A 17,371-nucleotide genomic window follows, 5' to 3' on the forward strand; every position below is an offset into this window, starting at 1 on the left:
TTCTAGCTTGGAGTCTTAACTCAACATCTAATAAGTTGTCTCTAGTAGTAAGCACTTACAAATCTTTGATGGATGAATGAATGAATGTGTGGTCTATTATATTATAGTCTCTTCCCCCACTGCCTGTTAGACTAAGTGCATAGGATTAAGGCAAGTATTGAATTTGAGGCACTAGACCTCCACAACACAATTTATCAGTATCCCAGCCCATCTATTATTTGGTGTGAGGACTTTGCTGCTTCTAATCACTTGATGTCTAGTGTAGTATATTGTTCTAATCACGCACATTTCACAAATATTTCATCGCAATCATGTACAAATCAGATTGCAGCCTGGAGAGAACATTATTTTTCTTTCCCTTTGTGTAAGAGTTGTCCTGGCCAAGGAGAGCAGGGAGACTTTAATTAGGCCTTTATTCAAGGTGTGGTAATGACTATTTGATTGGTTTTACCATGAGCAAAGAAAAATGCGTTGGTAACAGCCTCTGCAAAGGAACTCTTCCCTTTGAAGTTTTATTTTATTAGCCTTTTAAAGTAAAATTTGTGCGTATTTTAAAAAAATTGAAAAAGTGTAAATTATTTCAATTTTATCTTTATAATTGCTAGACCAAAGAGTAAATATGGTTTTGAAAAACCTAAACTATTTACATCTCACGGACATGGCAAAATTCTACCATCGACCACAATATGTATTAGCTACTAAGGCATAGAAATACCGCATCTGTTTGCCGTATTAGTAATTATCCACCTCTCCTTTAATTATTTATGCCCCATAGTAGGTCATGGTTCTTTTTTAATGATTTATATTACTTTAAGGTTTCCTAGATTCTATTTTAAAGGAAATCTGATCATGTAATAGAGACTATTAATTTGAGAAAGCCTCTTTGAATTTGTATTGTTTTAAGAATAAAATAGATGTTCTCTGCTTTCTGGAACCTTTTGCGGTCATCATCATTTGAATGTAGCTCAAATGCTCTTTGGGTCTGGGTGTATCTCTTTTTTTAAAGGACAGGAGTCAAATGGAATCACATTTACTAAAATTATGTAAATGTCCCCTGTCTCTAATTCCAGTTTAAAGTTTAGTTCTTTTTTAGAGTCTTTTCAGTATTTACCACCATTTCTTCTCCACAAAAATCTAATGGGTAGGAAAAAAAAAAAAAAGACAGTTAATGAACTGTGTCAATAATGCTCTTTCAAACTAAGGTAGTGTTTTGAAAGTCTAACTACAATAATAGAGAACTTGCTTTTGAAGAAATGAGAATCATCAGAGTAGAATGTTTGGCACCAAAGTAACTAAAATCCCTTGAGACCAGAAGTATACTTGTAGACTTAGTCTCAGTTGCTTATGAATATCTTAACCTTACTAATCACTGTTTATATTTCATGGAAACGTGAAACATGCAGATTAAACTGTGGAAAGTGCTTAAATTAAAATTTTAAATATGATATATACTCTCATCTTTTTCTGGTTCACTTTTATTTGAGTGTGGACCTAACCAAACAGGAAAACATTTTAGCATATTTATGTTGTTGGTTTATCTAGCCGTTTGCACAGTATTACTGATTTTTCCCCTTTTTTGAAACTATGGATAATCTATAACAGCATTTCTGCCCAGAGCTCATAGTAACTCACTGAATAAAGGGCATTATAACAAAGACTTGGGAAGGCTTCTCTGAGTGTTAGGAATTAAAACTCCAGCCAATAAAATTATTTTCAAATATGTAATCATTAAATGTTGAATTGGAGCCAACTTTCAGTGACTGCAGGATATTCTACAGCTTCTGAGAAGTTGCCAAAGTATAGGAAACAAAAATAAACATACAAAAATGGATAGAAAAATTAAAAGACCCAGAAAATATATATATGTATATTTAATGGGGGTAAGGTGAGCTAATTATATAGTATTGGCTTTTTTGGATTGAATTCTTAGTTTTAAGTTAAAATCTACTAGCATATTGATTTGATTTTTTTTTTTTTAAATTACATTCAGCAAATCCATAAACTACGGAGAGAGCTTGTTGCATCACAGGAAAAAGTTGCCACTCTCACATCTCAACTTTCAGCAAATGTAAGTCACTTTTGATTTTTTTTGATATGTTAAAACAGATGTTTATATAGTAAATGGGATAATTTTAGTAACAGACTCACAAACTTTAAATGTCCAAAATTATACAGACTTTTTTTTTTTTAATGTTTTCTGGCTTTATTTATTTATTTATTTATTTATTTATTTATTTATTTATTTTTGCTGTGTTGGGTCTTCGTTTCTGTGCGAGGGCTTTCTCTAGTTGCGGCGAGCGGGGGCCACTCTTCATCGCGGTGCGCAGGCCTCTCAGTATCGCGGCCTCTCTTGTTGCGGAGCACAGGCGCCAGAAGCGCAGGCTCAGTAGTTGTGGCTCACGGGCCTAGTTGCTCCGCGGCATGTGGGATCTTACCAGACCGGGGCTCGAACCTGTGTGCCCTGCATTGGCAGGCAGATTCTCAACCACTGCACCACCAGGGAAGCCCGTATACAGACTTTAAGTCACTAAATAGTGGGACTTTCCTTCACGCTGGGTAATCAAACGTAAATCCACATTGATGAGAAATCACAATGTGGTTAAAATGGCTTTTTGTTTCTTGTAAAGTTGGAAACATTAGTAAAACCTACAAGTGTCATTTCTTTTCTTATTTCTCATTGTTACCAACGCCCAGCCCCACATACGTAAGACTTTCTTCAGCTCCAAGACAATGAGGGGTTGACAGTGATTAACTGTGGAGTATAAAAAATTCTTGTGCCCTGTCTCCTTCAGCACAATTTATTGGACAATTAGTTAAGCAGCCAGTTAATTCTCTAAATTTGGGTTTCTTAGCTATGTTATAAATGAGCTACAGTTCTCTCAAAAACCTTGGTAGCCTCCTTATAGCAGTTTAAGCAGCTGAGGATGGCAAAAAATGATGATGGCAAAAACCATCAATTATATTAACGTTTACTGAAGATCTTTCAGTGTGCCAGGGAGTATACTCAGAGTAGGAGCAGAAATAAAGGCGAACATGTGGCATCGTGCCTGGCCCTAGGGAACAACAGTGTTAGAAGCAGCAGTGAGGGGTGAGGAAGCTCCTGCTATTTTGCCGTATGTCCTGACACCTTCACTCAACATCAGTCTGCTCACTCCCGCGGGGTGGCTTTGGGCCTGTTCCCTGCCTCACCGCTCTGCTCTGCGTGGAGTTCTTCCATCTGTTCAACAAAGCTTAACACAGCAAGAGTGAGCAAATGTGGGCCCACTGGGTATGATTTAAATAAGAGAGATTTTAAGAATAAAAGTTATTGTGCAATATATTGGGTTGGCAAAAAGTTTGTTTGGGTTTTTCCATACCATCGAGAACCCAAACGAATTTTTTGCCCAGTCCAGTACCTTCCACAGTATATAAGTAAGTCATTTCACTCACAATGCATTCATTTTAGCACTGTATTTGAATTGACTTTAGCTTTTTAACTTTGGGAGAATCAAATGAATTTGGGATTGGTTATATTTATTTTTTATAGATATTGTCAGGGGATTCTTAAAATAATAGCAGGTTTTAGAGAACTGTTTAGACAATACTGGAAGAGAACAGTATTATTTAACCCATATTTTTTGTCTAAGAATAATTCTTAAATAGTTCAGAAGCCACTGTAAATTTTATACTATAGGCTATATGTACAGTAGTATGAAGCACTCCTGTCTAGATTCCTGAATTTGTACCCAGAGGACATATTACAGTGTAAAAGCCGGAACACACTGGGTTGTGTTTGTCTGCAATGAGGAAGGCTCAACGACAGACCCTATGCGCTGGATAGTAAAGATATAAATGTCTTGAATGATTACTCAGAGTTTTGTTTTATTTTGTAAATGTCTCTTGCATGGACTTACATATCAGTTGTTGGATTAATAAATGGCTGCTATACATAATGGAATTTGGGCTTTTACACAATAATGTTTATACTGTCTCCATTTAAAAAGTAATACGGTTGACCCTTGAACAACACGGGTTTGAACTGTGCAGGTCCACTTATGCATGGATATTTTAAAAATCTGCATGTAAGTGGATCCACACATTTCTAAATATCTGCATATAACTTGACCCGCATAGTTCAAACCCGTGTGGTTTAAGGGTCAACCATACACCATCCTTGGTTGGTTGAACCCTTGGATGTGGAACTCACAGATGCGGAGGGCCAACTATGGGACTTGAGCATCCATGGATTTTGGTCCTGGAACCAATCTCCCACAGATACCAAGTGACAAATGTACATGTATATTGTATTAAAAAGAAAAACTGAAATTAAAAGAAGTGTTTAATAAAAGATATATACTTGCTTTTCCCTCTGAGATTCCCATTCCCATTCTTGTTGATTGATTTCTTGTGTTTCCTTTCAACATTGTTCTTCTATATACCCCTGAATACATATATACAGTACACATTTGGAAAGGCTTATACACACACACACACACACACACACACACACACACACACATAGACACACAGAAGGAACCAAGTTCTAACATAGGAGGACAGTCCTGGGGGACAACTCGACGCCACTGTTTTGAAAGGTAACAAACATTTTACAAAGATGTCAGCCATTGGCTATCTGCCACTTCTCTCAAGTCATGCATGCCACACTATTTTCACTGTTGTGTTTTCATGACTATGGACTATGTATTCTCAGCTGGGCATTGATATGACCGTCAAAGCATGAATAGTGGTTCTTATGGTGGGGAAAAAAAAAGTACTCTTTTTTTTTTTAAAGTACTCTTTTTATGCATAAAGCACAGATATATAGAGAGTACATAAACAGGTATCCAGCATATTTGTGATATTAAAATGGCCATGGAGGAAGGGGACAATTAGGAAAAAAAAAAAATCTATGATGTCTCCCTAGGGGGTGATAAAGAAAAAAATGTAAGAAACATAAAATTAGAAAAATCGGTGCCAAATTTATAAATTTGTTTTAAAAGTTCTAGTCTTGGAAAAACTATCCAAATATCTCCAGCCTTCCCTGTGCACGTCTGTGTTATCATTATTAGTACATTTTGCCTGTGGATGGTAGCTTAATATATATCCTATTTGGTTCTTCTTTTTTTACTTCATAATGCATTTTAGAAATATTCTCAAATCACCTCAGACCCACACAGAAACCTGTACGTAGCAGCTTTATTTTTTAATAGTGCAAAAATTGGAAACAACCAAAATGTCTCTTAATAGGTCCATGGATAAACAAACTCTGATACATCCATACCGTGGACTGCCACTCAGCAGTAAAATTAAATAACTATTAATACACACAGCAACTTGGATGGATCTCAAGTGCATTAAGCTTAGTGAAAAAAAGACCAATTTTAAAAGGTCGCATACTATATAATTCCATTTATTCACCATTCTCAAATGACAAAATTATAGAAATGAAGAACAACTTAGTGGTTGCCAGGATTTAAGGAAGGTGGTCACCTCTCTCCTGAGAGGTGGGTGTAACTATAAAGGGTAGCAATAGGAAGAGCTTTGTGGTGATGAAAGGTGGTTATTTACATCTGTGAATCTTCATATGTGTACCAATAATGAATTTCTGGTTTTGATATTATATATAATTTTATAAAATGTAACCATTGAGGCAAACTGGGTAAAGGGGTACAAGAGTCCTCTCTGTACTCTCTTTGAAACTTCTTACGAATCTATAATTATTTCAAGTTTAAAAATTAAACACCTAAAGATCTATCACAATTTTTAAAAGTGATGTCTAGTTTTTAATTTCTTGGGAATTTAAATCTTATTTCACCATTTAGTGCTTTTTTCATTCGGTGGTGATATGGATTGTTAAAGCTTTTTACCATCAGGTAAATGTATTGCTGAAACTGTCAAAAGATGAAAGTCAGGAGATTCAGGTAATGAAGATATATATTATCTTCTACTCTTTTACAAAGCAGTTTATCAAAATTCACTTTAAAACTATTGCAGTAACTAAGAACTTGTGTAAGTGGATGCCTGTATAAATGTTTATAAAATCATTTTAAGGTCAATCCTATTTTAAACATTTAATAGTATCATTATAATTACTAGGGATGGAGTCTTGTATATTTATGTCCGTTTGTATCTTTAAGGATATAAGCTCCTTTACACATTCAGAAATTTGAATTATTTATAAGGTACAAACCATCTTGAACTCATTCTCTTTAGCACTTAGTTTAAAATGACACTTCAGATTCAGTGCACCATTATAAGTCATCAAAGGATTTACTTGAGAAAACACTTGGTTTCTCAGTTCTAAGAAATACTGCATTTAAATTTCATTCAGAGTGTGTTTCGCGTCATTGCCTCTGAGTTAACATCTGTTGATGTATGTAATATATGCATATATTTTAATATACTTGTACAGAACTTAAATTAATTATAAGACTGAAAAATTTTTCTGTATAGTTTCTTCAATGTAACTCAAAAACATTTTTTAATCTTGTACATTTCCTATTTGGAGGTAAAGATGTGCTTTTTATTTATTATTTTATTCAGACCACAAGTAAACTTTTTACTTTTCGGTTAAATGGGATCACTACAATGACCACTATTGTATAGAAGTGTCATAGCCATGACTTATAAAGACAAATTACAATGTCTGGTTCTGTAGAAAATATCATTAATTGTTATTATTATTGTTTATTTAGTAATCATTTTAAGATCCAGCTATTCAGTTTTACTCAATAGATGAATAATTCTATCAGGACTTAATTGGTTTTCCTTAATTTGGGCTTTTTGGGTTCTTTTTCTTTTTGTAATTGATGCGTCACATGTTTGGACCTGGCAGCGTGATTATATTTATATGGAGTCCAGACAAAATAATCTGTGTTTTAATATTTAAATTTGAAACATCTGTTTCTCTGCTTTTTCTCCCCCTTTGTTAAAAGGGGCAGTGGTAAGTCAGAAAGTTATTCAGTCAGCTCGCCTCTCATCTGCCTGACAGAGTATAACCTCCATTCAGTAGAAGGCACGCTGAGCCTTCCCCTCTCCTTGCGAAGTTCTCTGAGCAGAGCTGCAGAAAGCCTGGGAAGCCTCTTTATAGAGCTGTGTGCACTAGGATGTCTGGGGAAAGGAGAGAGGGTATGTTGGCCAGCGCTATTTCCTGGCCTTCCTTGAATCAATACCCCACCAACAAACAGGAAGAGAACAGGAGCCCCACAGTCCAAGGCCCCCGGGAATGTACGGTCACATCAGACAGTCAGCCAGGTGCCCCCTGGCCTCTGACCCATACCTTCATGCTGCCAAGCCAGGTGGGATGCACTTAATGTATTTCTTACAAATCTCCGCCCTTAGGTCATCTGGAAATGGGCACTAAGGCTAGTTATCGCTACCACTTTTCAAAGATATCGCTGAATGAATGTGTAACCAAAAAAAGTTTTTTTTGTGTTTTGTGTGTTTTGTTTTTTTACCTTTCAGCACATAAGTCTTTTAACCACAAATCTCTCAGGTGTTATTTTCCTTGGGATTGTGTCCTATATCTTTGCTCTATTTAATATTTTTATATAATCTGGCAGTTACTTTTGTGTTTCTGCATCTCCTTTAAGGGAAAACTATTTTGCACATGATTAACAATGACAGACACTGAAGGGACAATTTTATACAGTAAAAGAAATGTGAAATCTTATTTATGATAGTTTCAGAGTCATTTTCCGTTCATCTAACTATTGATTTTCAAATGTAAAGTCTTCTATTTCTGTCTGTCTATGTAATCTGTCTATCTATCCCCATATACATCTATGTAAAGAGTATTTTTTACTTGGTTAATGGGCTGTCACTGAATTCTGAATGAACAAATGCAATGCAGGCATTTTTCATAATGATATTCCACCTTATTTTTTAGTACCACAGTTATTTACATGTCTATTCAGATTACGTTATGTGATTCCAAAACTAAAGGCAATATGTATTAAAAATATTTTCCCTTAACTAATATTAACTTATATTAACTTAACTAATATTAACTTAACTTATATTAACTTAACTAATATTCAGTCTTGTCTCTTTTATTACCTTCACAGACTTCACCTAACACAAGTAGGGAATATTCATCAACATATTGATACAACTTTACTGTGGCTTGAAAATTATGCAGCTGCTAAGAGAAAAGTCAGAACCATGTAAACTATGATTAACAGTCCCCCTAAAAATCCACAGTTCTTTTAAAGTCATCATTTTATAGAGTTTTTAGACACGATATATTTTCCTATAGTTTAATCAGTCTTACATTCCATTTTTGTCTCCAGTAAGGTGACAAAGATTATCACTGGTATAAATGCCTTCCTTTATTTTACCTATTGTAGTGCCTTTCCATGAATCCAATTGGTGCGAAAGTTGCCCTTTTATTAACTTCAAAGTAACAAAGCTATTATGATAAACTAAGTCAAGGGGACATAAACTTAAAGCAGCATTTCACGAACATACTTTTAACAAACTTTTCACTGAGAGCAATGTGACTCAAATTAAAATGTTCTTTTGTAACTAGTTATATATGTTCTTGTAAATAATTAATGAAGAGCAATTTTCCAAAGATTGAAAACTGACCTTCTAATGGTGAACATTTTATATTTACTCATAGATACCAAATATAAGCAATATATTTGTGCAGCATATTCTTCACAGCCCTGCTTTCTTTGTCATATTTTTAATTCCTATTAAACTGATAAAATATGCACAGCTGGTAAAATGAAGTAATTTTCTGTAAGTATATATATTCAAGGACTCATTGTCCAACAATTAAACCTTACAGTTATTTGGGAGAATTGAAACTTTTCAATGTTATGTAGAGTCTGGCATTTCTTGTAGTGAATATTAACAAAGTTCTTCTATTTTAGAGGAAAACAAGCTATTTTAGCTTTAGAATTTAGTAACCCATTGTATCTTCATAGCAGGATTATTTTTAACAGTCTAAACTGGAATCAGCACTAATGGTCGTCATGGACAAATAGATTATAAATCACACAGAGCAGTGCTTTACAGCAAATTCTAACTGCTGCTGCACACCACATGGATGAATCTCAAAACACAATGTTAAGCAAAAGAAAACTGTCACCAAGAAAATCATGCCATGTGATTCCACTCGGATAGTTTTAAAAATAGGCCAAGCTAAAACATAGTGTTTAAGGATGCAAGCTTAGGTGGCCAAACTATATAGGGAAGCAAGAAAATAATTATCACACAGGTCACTCTAGTGGTTATCTTTTCGGAAGGGAGAGGGGACAGAGATGAGGAAGGGGCAAGGGAGGACTTCCAGGGTCTTCAAATCCTCTTTGTTGACTTGGCTGCTGAGTGCATGAATATTCGCGACGTTAAACCAGTGAGGTGTACATTTTCATTTTGTTCACCTTTAACATAGTGTGAAGGTTAAGTATAAGAGAAAGTGGGACATAACCTTATGCTAATTTCTGAGGGTACTAAGTCTGATGTAATGACATTCCTTGTCATTGGAAATGTTTTGAACTATTAGATACTATTCGTTTTTTAAAAAGAGTGTTATTTATCTGATTAAACCTGCTAACAAACCTTGGAGTACAGTTCTCAAGGTCGTGTGTATGTGTGTGTTTGAGAGAGAGGGAAAGGCGGAAAGAGGGAGAAGGGAGTGGAAAAGAATAGAGGCTTTTTTTTTTTTTGGTTATTTAAATTTTTTTTTTTATTGAAGTAGAGTTGATTTACAATGCTGTGCCAATCTCTGCTGTACAGCAAGGTGACTCAGTTATATAGACATTCTTTTTTTATATTCTTTTCCACTATGGTTGATCACAGGCTATTGAATAGTTCCCTGTGCTATACAGTAGGACCTTGTTGTTTATCCATCCTATATATAATAGTTTGCATCTGCTAACCCCAAACTCCCAGTCCTACCCTCCCCCACCCCCCTCCCCCTTGGCAACCACAAGTCTGTTCTCTATGTCTGTGAGTCTGTTTCTGTTTTGTAGCTAGGTGGAAAAGAATAGAGTTTTACTTACTGATGGACTGAAGATTAATAGCATCTTCTATAAATTATCTTTCTCTATATTACAGTGTCAGGAAAACAAAGGCATCCCAGGATGAGCTCAGAGCTAGGAACAAAGACACCTTTATATCATGATGCTAATGGAAGGGACTTGTACATTCTAGCTGTTGCCAGTAATGGAATAAACTTCTGGCTGTTACTAATAATGAAATAAACTTCTAGTGCCCTAATTCTTAGGACTCCTGTGACCCATTTGATAATAGGTACCTCAGCCTTTCAGCTCTGCTAGAGTTACAAGGCAATTTATTTTAATTGCATCCTCTCACTCCCTTCTCTCAAAAAAATAATCTTTTGCCAATTTTCCCCCACACCTAGTTTATTATAGATGTCGGTTGTAAAATATTCTGTACTCGTATCTCTTTATGGATGCGATAAAATTGGATAACATACCTGTGGTTCTACATCAAGCCATAGTGAGAGGTTGATGCATCTCTTCATGCATAATATTCTGTAGGTCAAGCTGTTGCATGATGGCATGTCAATAGAAACTGGCCTATTTTAGAACTATAATAAGATTTTCAAATACTTCTTAATCGTAAGAGTTACGGTTATGTACTGCAATGTGTATAATTCTCTGAGATTTAAAATAAAACCCCAGAGCCACAAAAACTTAAATAAAATATGACTGAATATTATTTCTAGCTGGCCTACCTACACTTCCTTAGTGGAAGGGAAAAAAGTAGGAATAAAAGCCCTTTTTATTGAAAAGAGTTTGGAAAGTGAAGACAACTCTTTTCGATTCAATTCTTTGTAAGTAGAAAAAGAGGAAAGATAATGTTATAGCTGTCAGCAGATGTCTGGCACTTGGAGGAGAGCATCATTTCAATAGAGGAGCTAACAGTATCTTCAAAGGTCATCATGCAGGTATAAAAATGAGGAACATTCGTCCATTGACTATTGCTGCGACCTCCTCCCGGGCTTTGAGTCTAAAAACTTGGCAACTCAGAACTTTATCCAGTATTTTGGGTGTCAAATCCTCCATGATGTGCAAGTTAGAAGGTGTTTTTATGTGCAAAATACCATTCCCTTTCAGAAGCTGAACTCATTAAATGAATTCAAGATTGAACTCAAGATTGAAACACTGATTTTTAAGCTGAACTCATTAAGTGAGTTCAAGATTGAACTCAAGATTGAAACACTGATTTTTAAGCTGAAGTTTAGAAATAATAGATGAAGATTTGTGTTAACGGAGAGTCAGCACTGAAAGCCAGACATGACGGTCATAGTATTTAAAGAGTAAGAATACCTGAAATTAAGCATTTTGTAAAGAGAAGGGTTTTCATCCATCCACATAAGGTTCTGACATTTAAGATGTGTTCCTTCTGTTTTGTTCGCAGGCTCACCTCGTAGCAGCTTTTGAAAAGAGTTTAGGGAATATGACTGGCCGACTGCAAAGTCTAACCATGACAGCGGAACAGAAGGTATGTTCAGGAATTGCCACTGGGGCTTGAAATAAGACAGGAAGTTGCATAGGGTGTTTAAGCAATACCTGAGATGCAGCTCCTTAGAAATAATACTGAGAGGATCCATTCTAAAGTAAATTGGAACAATGGCAAGATAATACCTTTTCTTTTCGGATTTTAATTTAAAGACTTATGATTCAGATTAACCTATATTGGAACACACACACACACACACACACACACACACACACACACGTTCTTTTTAGGCAGTCTATTATTTTACTTGTGACTGGAACTATTGAAAGAATGCCAAATGTTAAGAAAAAGAAACAGGAGAAGAGTTAGAATATTCTAGGAATAATTTAACGCAGTTGATGAGAATTGCACTCTGACAAGAATTTTCACAAATCCATGGTCTATAAGCCCAGTTATAGACCATGGCTGTGATCTGAGATACTCACGGAGAAGGCCTGAAACAGAGGTTAGGGCTCTGTAAAGTAAGGGGCCTTAAGTTACCGTATCTACGAGACAAGGAACAGTCCTGTGTAATTTTGGAGTAACAAGACTAGTTGGCATCTGGGGATGCTGTCTTTGAAGTAAAGCTAGGCTACATCAAAAGCTTTAAAATAAACCTGAAGGATTTTATGGAGTAGAAGAAGGAATGGTTTTTAAAAAAAAAAAAGCAACAGAGAATTTGGTTCACAAAGGCAGAAATATCAAAAGGTCCACACTGGATAGAAAGAATCTGGACACTTTCCATATGATGACCAGTAACTTACCTCCCTGCCATTGATTTGGTGGCCCTAACCTGAGTCCTTGGCTGAGTGTCTAAAAAGTCTCTAAAATTGTGTGGAAATATTTGTAAAAATGGCATATGTGCATAATATGAGCAGATTTCCATAGTTTTCATCTAATTTTCAAAGAGATCCATATCTAAATAGTTCTGGATAATTTCAGAATCAGTTCCTATATCTTTCCATAGGGATGGCTTCGATTTTGGCTTCAGTTCTGTAAAGTATGGCTTTGGCTTTAAAGAACTAGCATGTATTATTGAGTTTTGTCAGTTTACTACTTTTTTTAAAGTTAAAAAAAACAAAAACAAAAAACAAAAAACTGAACAGTCCAATTAAACCAAAAGAGAAAATCAAATATTCCTATAGTTGCCTGGTGTAATTATAGACCTGCATGCTGTTTGCCCTTCTCTTTCATTCTCCTATTTCATAGCTCTCCCCTGCCCATGAAAGAAAACACTGTCCCTCCCTGTCAAGCCTGTTCCGAAAGAGAAGATAACAAACTCCTTTGACCACATAAATTTTGTCTTAATCTTTTGAGGGGGATACAATTTACCATTTCACTGTGTAACATAAGAACTCAGCAAATAGGATTACAAGGCCTTTTTAAGGGCATACAGGTGGGAAAGATTATAAATGTTGGAGTCCAGTAGCCTCAAGTTTGAATCTCGGCAAGGTCTCTCAAGAGCTGGAGAATCTCCCTTTCGTAACCCTCAATTTTATCATTATAGAAGTGGGAGTTATTATAACTACCTTGTAGAATCATTCTGAGGAGTAAGTGAGATACTGTAATATGTCACAGGCAGTGGATAGTCAACAAATGTTACCTTTCTTTATATTTCTCTCCTTTTTTTCCTTAAAAAATGTAAGATAAACCAAATTCATCATTGGTTGTATGCCAGGCATATTGCTTGAAATCATGGTTAGTATTTAAGTCACAATATCTTTAAGAAGTCAAAATTTATATATTTTGCCTCTCCATATTTCCTTCAGCTCTTTTTTATTTGTAGGCAAATTTCTCGTAGAAATTGGATATATATACATGTTTGTTAATTTATAATGTCTATGAAAAATTCCTGAATATTTTAGAATACATCTCCATAATACAAAGAATTATATAATTGTTTGCACATTATCCTTGAAGTAACATTGCCAAAATTGTAAAGTTTTCTCAGAAGATATCATGTCTGCAATTGCCCTTGCCATTTTTTTAACTGAAAGTAGAATGGTTGCTCTTTTAATTGAAATATGTATACACACAAAACGATGCTTATTTTATTTTATCAACATTAGGTTTTTTAACATTCACATTAGCATTGTATTTTATTAACAATGTTTATTTCATTATATTATTTATTTAACAATGTTTATTTTAGTAATCTGAGATTTATAACTTGCTTTTTTCCAGAGTGGTTTTGAGAATCTTATAAAGTTTATTGGATTATGATATAACACAATTCAATGACAGAATCTAGTGAAAACCAGTAGAGGAATGTATATAACAAGATGCTTGAGCCTAGGTAATTACCACCCCAAAGTAGAAATTCACTGAACTGAATTGATCTCAAGGAAGCTAAGGCACAAAGGGAGATTGCTTGACGTGTTTAGTTTTCATTTTCTGACCAGAAGAGCATAATTTAGATTGAAGAGACAAACTTTCAGGCACTGAATTCAAGGACAAATTTATTGTAAAGTTTCTTAAATTGGGGTCATGAAATAACAAAAGACAAAATCTCTGTTCAAATAGACATTTCTCTAAAAGCTGAGGGCATAACATTTAGTCATATTTCAGGAAAGCCATTTTCTTCAGGGAGCTGAGATAAAAGGGCTTATTGTTCTCTGGTGATCCAACAATCCTGGGAAAAAAGAGAAGAGAATATAAAGCAGAGGTTTTGAAACTCTGTTCTAGACTTCCAAGGTTCCTTTGTCCATTTAGTCGTGCACCAAAGTAATAATGAATTTCTATCGTGTATGAGATACTGTTCTAGCTACTGAGAATTCAGCAGTGAAATACACACACACACACACACACACACACACACACACACTTATATCCTAGTTTATAACCAGTTATAATATAAAATAGAGTTTATATTCTAGTAGGTGACAGATTATGATAAAAATATAATTCAAGTATATGGGAATTTCAGGTGAAGATAAGGACCACTGAAAAATTTTAAGCTAAGAATGAGTATATTGGGAAGCAAGGTAGGATGCTAACACATGAAGAAGCAAAGGCCAAGGTGGTTGCATGTGCTTGGTTATCTACTTAAGAAATAGATAAACTTAGAAAAAATAAAATAAAAGAATTAAAAAAAGAAAGAAAGAAAGAGATAAACTAAACTAGGACTCAGATCCAAGACTCCTGCTTCAGTGTGTGATTTTCAACAATCATATGGCATTAATAGCCTGAAAACTGGATCAAAATTTTAGTTAGGTTTATAGACCAAAATCACTCCCTTGAATAATGTTCTAAATTTTTTCCTTGTTTCCAGATGCCAAGTCACACCGATTCTCTTGCTAAATGTATGTGCCAAAACACTGCTTTTATGTACTTGTAGCCTGGTAAAAATAAATAAACAAATAAAAATAAAAGAAAGAAAAGACATGTATGAATAACTCAGGAGGCAGAAAATATGAGGTGCAGTTAGAAATATAACAAGACAATGTCATGAGTGTTCTCACAGAGAACCACTGCATTTTCACACTAGTTTTTGGGGGTGGGGGGGGTTTAGGTTTTTTTATGTGGTTTTTTGTTTTGTTTTGTTTTTTATTGAAATATAGTTGATTTACAATGTTGTGTTAATTTCAGGTATACAGCAAAATGATTCAGTTATATATATAGTTATAGAATAGTTATATCTATTTTTTTTCAAATTATTTTCCATTATTGGCTATTACAAAATATTGAGTATAGTTCCCTATGCTATACAGCAGGTCCTTGTTGGTTATCTCTTTTTTATATGGTAATGTGTATATATTAATCCCAAACTCCTATTTTTTCCCTCCTCCCCTTTCCCCTTTAGTAACCATAAGTTTGTTTTCTATGTCTGTGGGTCTATTTACATTAGTTTTAGAGGAGAGGTGGCCGAGAGGAGCCTTGTCAGGCTCTGGGAGGATGAAAAAAATTAATTCAGGAGAGATGGAGGACCGCATGTCATAGAGGAAGGAACACCATGAGCATGCACAGCAAGGAAGGAAATTACGGGAGACATTAAGGGAAAAAGAAGGAATGTGGAGGGAAATGTGGAACCAAGGCTTGAAAGATATCTAAGGAATCTGGTCCTTGGAAACAGGGAGCCATTCAAAGATTTTTGACACTAGGCTCACATGATAAAAGTTAGTTAATGAAGATCAGTCTAGCAGCATTTCCCAGTAGTTTAACAGCATTCCCTGTAGCTGCCAGAAGACCATGTGTTATGGAACAGTAAGTCTATAAATAAGAGTAATTAAGATAATCGTCAGTAATGCTGCCCAGAGAGTGACATTATCTCTAGGTATCCCCTATACCTAAGGCTCAACAGATTGTGATGGTGACATAGTTTGATCAAGAATTTTACCTGGATTTCAGGTCCTTGTCCCTTAACTACTACTTTTCCACCAAGATTCTTTAAAAGAATTAAGACCGAATGCCCTGAAGCATCACTATATGTGATGAAACGGCTTCTTTTCAGTGCATATAGAGTGGTACTAGCTACGTACCATCCTTGTCAGAATTGAAAAAATTGTCCCTCAAATTATTGTTCAGGGTTTTATTTTCTTATGCTGCAATAAAGGTCATCAAAATGATAAGAATTCTGCAAATCTATATTTTTATGAATGAAATTTTTACACAACTACTGCTAAATCCTTGCAGATTTACTATGGCTATATACTCATTGATAATTAGAAGACTTTCAAATCACTTCCTTATATCTGTAGTGCCAGAGGCAATTAGAACATATGTTAAGGTGTGGTAGGTTAGTCTTGTTAGAAGGTCAGAGCATGACAGAGGAATATATTTTTGTTTGAGTAGTGGAGCTCAGATGTTGATTCTATGCTAACTATAAAGTCTAGGGTTTGCTCATTCTTACCTCTGTGAAACTACTTTTTTGGATGACTAGATGAATAGACACTTAAATGTTAAAACTTAGAAAATTCAAAACCAACTCTGTAAATAGATAATGTAGAAGCTAAAATTTTAGTTGAATTGGGTCTTTACATTAACTCCTAGTTCAGGTTAAATATTTATCATCTAGAAGTGTTTTTAAAAATTTATCACTAGACTCAGAAAATACATTCATTAGCCTTTTAGGGCATAGGATAATTTGAATCTGTAAGTTACTTATGGATTCAAGTTACTTATGCTACTGAGGTTTGATGAATTCAGTTCATTTAGTTAGAACCAGGGCTGGCCAGGTTCTTTCAGCAGAGAACTTCACAAAATTTCAAGACACATACGAGGGGTTGGAGAGTGGGGTGTGTTCAAAGAAACTATAGCTAGATAATGTGAGATTAACTGTGTTAGTGTGAGGAAGCAAAAGACTGGTTTAGTGGAAAAATTTTAAGAGCCTTGCCTAGAAATTCAAACAGAAGGTCAGGCTGTTTCACGAGATTTGTTGCCAAGCTGTGAGATTCTCAATAAGGCCTGTGCCCAGGAGAAATTTGGAAAGAGGTCAGATGTAGTTAGGAAGTTAAGTTGGAAAAACACGGAGCAACGCCAGTATTATGACACAATATTTGATCATTTGATCACTTTATTTTGAAGCATTTCAAGTCTGACCTTGATAGCTTGTTTAGCCTCAGAGACATGTACAAAACAATTAGAAGAGATACTGACTCCATCCAGCCTCTTTTACACAAGAAACTCACATGGACTACATTACTGGAATCTCACGTGGTCAGCCTATGTTTGGGGCATCGTTATCTTGAATGGCTCATTGTAGGTAAATGAAATTTGAGTTCGGTTCTCACGTTTTAAAGTATCATTTTTGAAAAGTGGAAAATATCAATAAAATATTATCTGATCATCTTATTCCCAAGACCCTCTGCAGAGTTAGTCCAGCCCCAGTCTTCTCTTTGGGAGAAGAGTAGGAAACTGAGAACTACTAAATTAGAGGAACAGACTTCAAATTCATCTCTTGATGGTATCTACATTTTCC

At 35.1% G+C, this 17,371-nt stretch overlaps 1 protein-coding gene across 5 annotated transcripts in view; it reads left to right on the forward strand.

The window, feature by feature from the left end:
* Positions 1–17,371, forward strand: part of NAV3 (neuron navigator 3) — a 584,734-nt gene that overhangs the window by 517,715 nt on the left and 49,648 nt on the right. For all 5 annotated transcript variants that reach the window (XM_059936568.1, XM_059936565.1, XM_059936566.1 and 2 more), the window contains 2 exons: positions 1,991–2,068; positions 11,374–11,457. In XM_059936568.1, coding sequence (XP_059792551.1) covers positions 1,991–2,068; positions 11,374–11,457 — 162 coding nt within the window. The remainder of the gene's footprint in view (positions 1–1,990; positions 2,069–11,373; positions 11,458–17,371) is intronic.

This window comes from Balaenoptera ricei, chromosome 10 (genome assembly GCF_028023285.1).
Source record: "Balaenoptera ricei isolate mBalRic1 chromosome 10, mBalRic1.hap2, whole genome shotgun sequence".
NCBI lineage: Eukaryota > Metazoa > Chordata > Mammalia > Artiodactyla > Balaenopteridae > Balaenoptera > Balaenoptera ricei.